At 67.0% G+C, this 10,323-nt stretch overlaps 1 protein-coding gene across 1 annotated transcript in view; it reads left to right on the forward strand.

The window, feature by feature from the left end:
* Positions 1-4,399, forward strand: part of COL5A1 (collagen type V alpha 1 chain) — a 103,801-nt gene extending 99,402 nt beyond the window's left edge. The window contains exons 65-66 of the mRNA XM_054726870.1: positions 470-703; positions 3,217-4,399. Coding sequence (XP_054582845.1) covers positions 470-703; positions 3,217-3,363 — 381 coding nt within the window. The 3' untranslated portion in view covers positions 3,364-4,399. The remainder of the gene's footprint in view (positions 1-469; positions 704-3,216) is intronic.
* The last annotated feature ends 5,924 nt before the right edge of the window (positions 4,400-10,323 follow it).

The following is a 10,323-nucleotide window of genomic DNA, read 5'->3' on the forward strand; positions in this document are numbered from 1 at the left end:
AGCCTTTGGCTGGCCTCGGGGCACAGAGACAGGGACTGGCCCTCGGGGAGCTCACCGTCCAGACAGGGCTGCCTTCCCGGCCCCGGGCGCCTATGACCCACGCCCTGGGGGGAAGGTGGACGCTGAGACAGGCCAAGGTGGGGGTGAGGGCACCTAACCCAGAGGGGCTTCCTGGAGGAGGCGGCACGTGCGTTGAGCCCTGAGGAGGTGCAGGATGGGGCCGGGCACAGGGGTGGGGGAGTTATTTGGGTTCCTGGGAAAGTGAGGTGAGGCTCAGGGGCCCCACAGCCCGTGTGTGCCGGCCTCCGGCGGGGCGTGTGACAGTCGCCAGGCGTGGCTGTGGCTCACGCTGCGGAGGAGAGAGCCCGTGGATGAGGCGGGTGAAGGCGCCGCCGCGGGCGTTGTCCCTGGGGCCGCATCCGTGCCACGTGCCCCCCACCGCTGAGCGCCCTCCTCCTGTCCCCCACAGCTGTCCTACGTGGACGCCGAGGGCAGCCCCGTGGGCGTGGTCCAGATGACCTTCCTGCGCCTGCTGAGCGCCTCCGCCAACCAGAACGTCACCTACAACTGCTACCAGTCGGTGGCCTGGCAGGACGCCGCCACGGGCAGCTACGACAAGGCCATGCGCTTCCTGGGCTCCAACGACGAGGAGATGTCCTACGACAACAGCCCCTACATCCACGCCCTGGTGGACGGCTGTGCGGTGAGACCGCGTGGGCGCCCGGGGACCCGTTCACGCCCGGAGCCGTTCACTCATTCAGTCATTCACACGTTTACTGGGCACGGACCCTGGGCCAGGCCAGGAGCTGGGTGCTGGGGGCCCAGGGAGCCCAAAGAGGAGCGCCCCCTGGCTGCTGCTCTGAGCACGTGGCTGACCCTGGCCGCCCCTCCTAGGGCCGGGAGGGAGGGCCGGGAGGGAGGATTAGGAGGAAGGACCTGGAGGGAGGGCCGGGAGGGAGGACCTGGAGGGAGGACCTAGACGGGCTGGGAGGGAGGGCCGGGAGGGAGGGCCAGGAGGGAGGGCCAAGATGGGCCGGGAAGGAGGGCCGGGAGGGAGGGCCGGGAGGGAGGATTAGGAGGAAGGACCTGGAGGGAGGGCCGAGAGGGAGGGCCGAGACGGGCCGAGACGGGCTGGGAGGGAGGGCCAGGAGGGAGGTCCAGGAGGGAGGGCCGAGACGGGCCGGGAAGGGCCGGGAGGGAGGGCCGAGACGGGCCGAGACGGGCTGGGAGGGAGGGCCAGGAGGGAGGTCCAGGAGGGAGGGCCGAGACGGGCCGGGAGGGAGGGCCGGGAGGGAGGGCCGAGACGGGCTGGGAGGAAGGGCCAGGAGGGAGGTCCAGGAGGGAGGGCCGAGAGGGGCTGGGAAGGGCCGGGAGCCCAGGCCACAAGCCCCTCCCCGTGTGACGTCCACTCGGAGGCGGGCCCTCTCCTTAGGCAGGTCCGTTCGGGAACGGGCAGAGTGGAGACTGGGTTTGCTCCCGAGGCCACGGCTGTGCTGGGACGGCCTGCGGATGCGGGCGATGACAGCAACCTCTGGCTGTGGGCTCCCCGCAGCTCCCCCGCGTTAGGGCGTCTCCCTGGACCCCGTGCCGCCGCTGGGGAGGGGTCACAGGCCCAGGAGGCGACAGGCTCGCTCAGGCCACACGGCCAGTCAGGGCTGGGTTTTCATTTGCCCTTGGCTCTGGGCCCCGGGATGCTTGCCCTGCTCTGCACCCCACGTGGGACCCCCAAGAGCCAGGCGGGGTTCCTCACCGAGGGTCAGCCCCGCAGGTCTGCACGTGGGCTCTGAGCTGTGCCCGCGGATCCCTGCTCTCCGCACCGCCTGTTCCGAGACCCTGCCCGCTGCCCCGCAGGCCAGATGCCACGGGCACAGGCCAGAGCCCACCCTGCGCCCAGGAGGCCATTCCACCTCCTGACACGCACCCCAGGCGGCTCCGAGGAGGCCGGGGGGAGGGGGGAGCAGAAGGAAAATTTCCCGCATCTCTGCCTCCCACCGGGAAGCTAACCATAGCACCTGCTCCAGGGCGCCCCCGGGCACCCCCACTCGCCTAGAAAGAGCTGGAACGGCGTTGGGCTCGAGCTGAGCCCAGTGCCCCCGCTCCTGGGACTGTTTCTAGACAGACAGCCGCTGGCGGGGCCGCGCTGTGAAGGGAAATGAGGAAGCAGAACCGAGAGGCAGGGCGGGGCCGGGCCGGGAGTCTGGCTCTGAGCTTCCCGGCTCCCACGGCAGAAAGGGAAACCCGCGTGCGGCCCCGCCCGTGCCATCTTGGTACCAGGGCAGAGTCAGCCTTTGAAACGGGGGGTGGGGGGTGGGGGGGCACCTGGTGACTCCAAACGGAATAACGTGCCGATGGAGAAAGCTGGCTCTGCAGGCGGCTGCGGAGGGAATTCGGGGGGTGGGGCGGCTGGGCAGCACGGGGCGGGGGTTCAGTGACTGGGAGGAGGAGAGGCGGACGCTGGGGAGGAGAGCTGTCGGGCCCTGCCCTGTGGTCGGCTGGCCGGCGTGGGGATGCTCGGGCGCCCTCGGCGGAGGTCCCGTGGCTCCGGGCAGCTCAGGCCGGGCCAGCTGTCCCTCACTCGGGGGCAGCGACCGGAGGTCAGGACCACGTTAGCTTCCGTTTCCGTGTCCTGGACGCTCCGCGGTCAGTGTGGCTGGCTCCGGACCGGGCGTCTGCGCCTTCGCTCCCTTCACCTGGACCACGTGGCCCAGCGGCGGGAGGAAGACCCCTCCCCCCGGGACAGTGGCCGCTCCGAGGGGCACCCTCCTCAGCGGTCAGGGGGCACAGGAGTCCCTCCCCAGGCTGAGCTGAGGGTGAAAGGAGAGGTTGGGGTCCAGGAGGGGCAAACCCATGGGCTGAGCGAGGGGAGGTGCAGGTCTCTTCTGAGCTGCCCGCACCCCGTGCCTCAGTTTACCCAGTCCTCCCCTGGACCCCGCAGGCCAGGCCCCTCCTCTGCTCGCCCTTGCGAGTCGTCCTCTGAGTGCGGCCAGCCTGCTGAGTGTTTTAACAAGGGGCCCCTGGTTTTGGGGGGAGCCTATGGGGCGACGGGGGTGCCCGCCTGGCAGGGACGAGGTGGGTCCGAATGGCTGCAGCCCCGCGCCTGGCTCCCAGCTCCCGGCTGCGGAGGGGCCCGAATGGGACGTGGGGGGACCGGGCGGGTGTGGTGGGTGAGGGCTGCCCCGAGAGGCCTGCTCGGCCTGACGCCCCTGCGCCCCCCAGACCAGGAAAGGCTACCAGAAGACGGTGCTGGAGATCGACACCCCCAAGGTGGAGCAGGTGCCCATCGTGGACATCATGTTCAGCGACTTCGGCGAGGCGGCCCAGAAGTTCGGATTTGAAGTGGGGCCGGCCTGCTTCCTGGGCTAGGAGCCGCCGACCGCGACCAACCTCGTGACCTCAGCACGCCGCCGGTGGGTGTCCTGGACAGCGAAGGCCCCTCGTCCCGTCCCCGACCTCGTCCGCGCCCCGGCACCCCGCCAGGCCGCACCCCAAACCAGAGAGAGCAAAGGGAAAGAGCCGTGTCCCCACTCAGAGCCGAATCACATGACCTAGACGCCCCCCCGCCGCCGGGCCGCACCGCCGTCTCCAGCCCGGCTCCGTCTACACCGCGTCGCGCTCCACGGGACGGGACGGGCCACGCGGCCCCGCGACCTCGCGACCTCGCCCGTGGAGCCTTCGCGGGGCTGGGGCGGGGCGGGGGCCGCGGGTTTGGAGAGGACGTTCTACAAATTCCACTTGAAGACGTGCGTCCCCCTGACCTTCCACAAACCTTCCCCGCCCCGCCCCCTCGGGGCCCGGTGCCAGCCATTCACGTGCCGCCACGGTCCCAGGTGCTCTGTTGTGATGTGAAGTAAATGTGTGTATTGTGTTGTCATGACCGTTCAGTGTCCCCGACTTTCAGCCACGTAGGCAAGCCCAGCTCAGCCCCAGGGGAGAAGGGGACGGGCGGGGGGTCGGGGTGCAGGGCCCGTGCCCGATGCAGTCCCTCTGGCGAGACCCGGGAGCCCGCCCCCGCCCCCACCCCACCGGCACGCGCAGGGGCAGGAGGTGGAAATCTGCCCAGACGGGAGGATTCCCGCGCTGACGCGCAGGTGCGGCCTGCTCCCGCCTTGGGGTTCCATTAGCTCTGGCTTTTCCACGGGAGGAGCAGGCATTTACCCGCTGCCTTCTCGGCAGGCACTTGGGGTGGAAGGCGGGCTCAGTGACCCCATATACCCACCCCCACCCCCCAGCGGGCGCGTCCGGGGCAGGAGGCCGCGTGTCCTGCCAACGGTCACTAAGCGACACTCGGTGCTTTTACTCTCTGTGGTGCTATCCGTCTTGAGATCCTGAAGGTGACGCTGGCCTGGCCGGGCCTCCCGCCCCCTCCGTCCTCCACCATCCGGGTTTCTACCAGGGACGCCACTGCCGCCCCTCCCTTCCCGCCGGGCCCCCGGTCACACCCTCCAAGCCCTGTGGCCCGCGTCCGGCTGCGCTCCTGTGATTTGAAAACACGCAGTGCGGGCGGCGCCCGCCTCTCTGCGGGGTCGCCGTAGCAGATGGTACTCGGCCCGAATGTCTGGTGCTAATTTCTGTGGTTGCTAGTTTCTGGAAGCCGCTCGGTGGCCCCGGTGCTGCCCGCAGGCTCCGCCCACGGGGCCACACGGGCGATGAACTTGGTGAGTCCCCGCAGGGCGGCCAGCGGGCCCGTCCCACGGACGCAGTTTGGATTTCCATCGGCAACACCCGCACGGCTCCGGGCGCGGGCCCTCGGGGGGAGGGGCTGCCGCCCTCCGTGGACGAGGACCGCGGCGGCGGGCGCGCAGGCCTCCTGAACTGTGAAAACGGCCCCCCGGGTGCCCCCGCCGCCACCCGCCCGCCCATCCACGCGTGGTTCCGGCTCAGGAAGCCACGGCACGGCCACCGGAAACCCACCACCACCCACGAGGATTTCCCGATCGCCCGTGGGAATCCGTCCCGCTCTTGCCAAAGAGAAGCCGCTTCCAGAGACCGTGGGACCCTGCACGCGGCCAGGACTGTCCCGTCTGTCCGTCCCGTCAGCGGAAAGCCGTGCCCCAGGCCGCCATGCGCACCCGCGGGGGCTCTCCAGGTCATGTGATTCCGGTTTGATTTCTCGTCCGCCCTCCTTCCCTCCTGTCATGTCCGCCCTCCATTGGCCAACCCTTCCAAGCTGTAATTCGTACCGAAGTCAGAACCTGCCCGTCCCCCCGGACCACGTAGCCACGGTATATTGCAATAAAATACTTCTATATTTGCAGGAGGTCTGTGGGCGTGATTCTCTTCTTTTCCCTCCTCATCTGTGTAACTGGACGTACGTTGAGGGAGAGAAATGTCAGAAAACCTGCCAGGCCCTTAGACTATGTCACATGACATGGTGCGTGCCTACAGGGCCAGCGTATTAGCTAAGATGCCCAGGAAAAGGCGTTTTTATTTATTTTTATTTTTTAATATATTTTATTGATTTTTTTTTTTACAGAGAGGGAGAGGGATAGTTAGAAACATTGATGAGAGAGAAACATCGATCAGCTGCCTCCTGCACACCTCCTACTGGGGATGTGCCCGCAACCAAGGTACATGCCCTTGACCGGACTCGAACCCGGGACCCTTGAGTCCGCAGCCGATGCTCTATCCACTGAGCAACACCGGCTAGGGCAGAAAAAGGGGGTTTTAAATCCTCTGCCTCTCTCTCCCCCCTCCCTCCCTCCCTCCCTCCCTCCCTCTCTTCCACTTTCTCTAAAAATCAATGAGAAAATGCCCTCCGGTGAGGATTAACAAAACAAAACAAAAGCAATAAATGCAGATTCCTGGCCCCGCCCTGCAGGCTGCTGAACTGACCCGGGGAGGCCGTCACCTGTGCTCTGACGAGGCCTCCAGGGGGCTCAGGCACCTCGGGGCCCGGGGTCACTGGCCTGGGGCTCCTGAAGGCGGGGAGACAGGGACCCGAGAGTGGGAAGCGGCTTTCAGAACAGCACGGGGGGCGCACAGCGGACGACAGCCGGACGCTGGACGTCGGAGGAGGAGGGTGGCTCCCGTCACCGGCCGACCTGTGGTCGGACGGTTGTTGGCTGCCTGTGCCAGCTGGCGGGCGAGGAGCCTGGGGAGAGGGGGCACCTGGGCTGCAGCTGGCCGCGCGGCCGCCCGGGCGGGTGACACGAGAGAAGCTCTGGGGAGAACTGGCCGGGCGAAAGGAAACAGCGGCCAGAGGCTGCGGACGGTCAGGCCTGGAGGCGCCCGCGTCCCAGCACCGTCTGTTAGAGAGAAAACGGAGAGGGGCCCGGCGGGCAGGGCTCAGGGGTTGAGCACCGACCGATGAACCAGGGGTCACGGTTTGGTTCCGGGTCAGGGCACAGGCCCGGGTTGTGGGCTCGGTCCCGGTGTGGGGCCTGCAGGAGGCAGCCGACCCATGGTTCTCTCCTCAGTGATGTTTCTCTCTCCCTCTCCCTTCCCTTCCTCTCTGAAATCAATTAAAATATATATTTTTTAAGAAGAGTGAGAAACACTCGGAGAGGCGAATGCCCAGGCATGCTCGGAGGTGGCGGCTTGGAGCTGCATCCCTCCGCTGAAAGGGGGCGGGCGCTCCGGGCAGGCGCTCCCAGCCACGGGCAGGTGTGCAGGCTGCTGCCCGAGGCCAGACAGCGAGGGCAGGTGCGGGAGCAGGCGGCTGGTCGCAGGAGGGGGGGAAGGGGGGGAGCCCCTGCCTTTCGGAGAGAGTCCCGCCTCCTGCAGGAGTCCGTGGCCCCTGGGGGGCTCATTCCAGAAGCACCCACACCTGTGGGGGCGGAGCCCGGGGGGAGGGGCGGCCCTCATTGGAGGCAGGTGCTGTGGCTTCCGCCTGGAAGGTGAGGAGGTGAGTGAGCCCGGGTGAGAGAGGGAGGAGGGGCCTCCGTGAAGCCCGCGGGCGAGGCCCTGCAGAGCCCCCACTTCTCCGTGCAGCTCCCTCAACCTTGAGGCCCGGCTGCGGAAGGCACCTGCCCGATGGGCCTCAGGACCGGACCTGCAGGTGCGGCCGGGAGCCTGGGCCGGTGCGTGCCCTCCGAGAGCCGGTGCGTGCTCCCCGGGAGCCGGTGGGTGCTCCCGCAGGCGTGTCCCGGGACCCAGGCAGAGGCGCTGCACTCGGGGCTGCTCTCCAGGCCCGGGGCCTCCGCTCCCCGCAGTCACGTCCCGACAATTGTCAGCAAGAGCTCACCGGCCCCCGCAGCTGCCCAGGCCCGCGGGCCTTCAGGAGACGCGAGCGGAGACGGCGCCCGGCCTGCCCTCGCTCCCGGGCCTGGGATAGAGGGGACGTGCCCAGCCCGGCCCCGGCCGCCATGGGGCTGCATCTCGTCTGGCAGCCACGGCCTGAGCCCGGGAGCCCGGCATGAGGTGAGCGTGGTCCCCCCGCGGGCCGGGCAATGGCCGCCGTGCGATCCCGCCTCCCGGAGGCCCAGCGTCCCGGCTGCGAGAGGCGTCACTCCCTCTTCTCCGTCCGGGCCCAGCTTCCCGGCGGGCGGACGGGGCATCGGGCAGGTCGGGGAGGGTCTCCCTCTCGGGCGTGTGTGGGGACGAGCGTGTCTGGCGGTGCGAGGATCGCTGCCCTTTGCCCTTTGCCCTTTGGGACTTTCTCAGACTCGTTTTAAACACGGACTCCCTGGCCGGAGCCTCGGCGGCTGGGACGAGCAGAGACTCCCCGCGTGGGAGACGCACAGACGAGGAGCACGTTTCAGCGTCTGCACTGCTTGTTGCTACGGAACAAGTTACCCTGCAGGTGTGCGTGGCCCCGAGATCGTGTAATTCTAGAAAGTTCCCGGTGTCCCGCTCGGCTGGGAACAGGCAGGACTGTGGCCGGGCCAGCGCTGGGGACTGCCTCCCGCCTCCTGGCTGTCACGCGGCTCCGGACTCGCCCACCCTCCCCGGCGCTCCCGGCACAGATTCCCACCGCAGACACACGCCCCCTTCCTGGAACCCGGGGCGCTCTTTACTCCGCAGAATCACAGACCGAGGAGCTGTGGTTATCTGTCACCGGCGGGCGCTGGCGGGAGCCAACTTGACCGCCTTGTTTTAGGGTGGAATTCGGCACAAACAGAGGAAGGAGCGCGAGGGGTGAGTGGGTGGGGGTGGCGAGGAGGAGGAGAGAAGCCGGGGTCAGTTGGGGACACGACACGGGGCGACAAGGTAGCACGTCCCATCCAGGGACAGCAGGAGGGAGGTCGGGGCACGGAAAGTACCCCGGATACAGAGAGCGACCTTGGGAAGCGCCCTAGTCATATCTCAGCCGATTCCGGCTGCTCAGCAACACGCTTCCCGTCCCGGGCCCGGGGTCACGGGCTCAGGGTCAGGGCCGCTCAGGGGAAGCGGGAGGAAGGGCGGGAGGCTCGTGACCGCCAGCCCCAGGGCTCTGGCCGGCCGGGTCTCGGGGCTCCAGCCCCCCGGTTGGCGGGAATGCAGCTGACCCTCAGGGTTGGGGCCGTCACCAGCCCGAGGAGGTGCGGGCCGGGAGCCCCTGCTGGGCGGGCCGGGAGCCCCCACCTGGGACTGTGCAGACTCGGACCTGTGACGTCAGTTTCAAGCGGATGGACCTTCGACAGTTGGCTCTGTTCATAGCCCCGTGCTCCGGGACGCGCACCTGTGCGTCACCGTGAGTTTAAGTTCATTCAGACGTGATTTGTCCCGTTTATTGCAGCCTTAACGCCCCGGGCCGGTGGGAGAGTTCTCGCTGCGGCCCCTGGCCGGCCGCTCTGACCCCTGACACCGTTCACTGCCTCTGCAGGACGAGTGGGTGGCAGCGTGCGTCCCGGCCGGCGTTTCCGCGGCCTGCCTCAGCGGAGCCTGCTGAGCGAAGCTGATGTTCAGAAATGGGGTCGCGTACACACACCAGGAACTCGGGGCCTCGTCACTGTTCCGATCCCGATGGGCACACCCATCACTCACTGGTTCCCCGACTCAGGTGCCCCTTTCCCATTGGACGAGCAGGCTGTCAGTCACTCTAACAGGCCGCACGCTCGGAGCTATGGCCCACTCTCCAAGTGCCGGATCGGACACCGAACCCGGTTCGGCTGCCTGCCTGCTGCTGGCCGCCAGTCCTCCAGGGGCCGGTGCTGCTGCGAGGAAAGACGGTTTATTCGGGAGCCAGCAGCCCGCGGAGACGGGAGACTCTCGCGGCAAAGATCATCCCTTTTTATAAAAAAGTTTGTTTTATGAATCCTAGCCGGGGTTAGGATATTTTATTCAATGCTTTTCAGAGAGAGTGGGAAGGAGGAAGGAAGGGAGAGGGAGAGAAAGGGAGAGAAACATCGATGTGAGAGACACTTCAGCGGAACGCCTCCCGAACACGCCCCAACCCGCGGGCGGGGAGTGAACCTGCAACCCAGGTACGTGCCCTCGACCGGGAGTCGAACCCGAGACCCTTCAGTGTGCAGGCCAGCGCTCTAACCACTGAGCCACGGTGTCCAGGGCGCAAAGACCATCTTAGCACATGGACTCAGGCAGGGGTTTTGTAAGGAGGAGGAGGAAGGGCGGGGGGGGGGGAGCACAGAACAAAGGAATTGAAGGAGGGGGCTGAGAGTTCCCCTTGAGGCGGCTGTTTGCAAACCCCGTTGTTCAGATCACTGGTCAGATCACTGGTCGAAGGTCAGCAAACGCCTCGGAGCCGGGATGTCCGGAGGCCGGAGGCTGCTTCCTATGAATTAGTCCCTGGAATTCTTAGGAAAACAGTCACATGCTACTCCACAGGTCACCCTTCACAGAAAACATGCTAGGCCAGTGGTCGGCAAACTCATTAGCCAACAGAGCCCAATACCAACAGGACAACGATGGAAATTTCGTTTGAGATTTTAAACTTAAACTTCTTCTAACGCCACTTCTTCAAAATAGACTCGCCCAGGCCGTGGTATTTTGTGGAAGAGCCACACTCCAGGGGCCAAAGAGCCGCATGTGGCTCGCGAGCCGCAGTTTGCCGACCACTGTGTTAAAGGAATGGGGGGAGGGCGGTGACAAGCTGGCCTGGCGTCCTTGACGCTAGAACATGAATCCCGGGAGCTTCTGTCTCCCGGCCGGCCTGTCTCGGGGGACAAGGGGGTGAGGTGCAGGTCCCGTGGGGCAGGTCCACGGCACACGCCGTGTTCCGAGGCACGGCCACCTCCCTCGCCCGAGAGGCCTGCGTCCCCTCCCCCAGAGACAGGGCTGTCGTCCTGAGTTCTGAGCCCCCCGGGGGTTCCCCCTTCCCCTGAGCGTGTCCGTGTGTGCAGGAGCCAGGCGTGTCCATCTCACCTGTAACCCGGCTCCCCGCTCTGACACGGCTCCTGTGAAGACAGGGCGGAGCGAGAGCGCCGGGACCAGCTGCCGCTCTAC

This window comes from Eptesicus fuscus, chromosome 15 (assembly GCF_027574615.1).
Source record: "Eptesicus fuscus isolate TK198812 chromosome 15, DD_ASM_mEF_20220401, whole genome shotgun sequence".
Taxonomy (NCBI): Eukaryota; Metazoa; Chordata; class Mammalia; order Chiroptera; family Vespertilionidae; genus Eptesicus; species Eptesicus fuscus.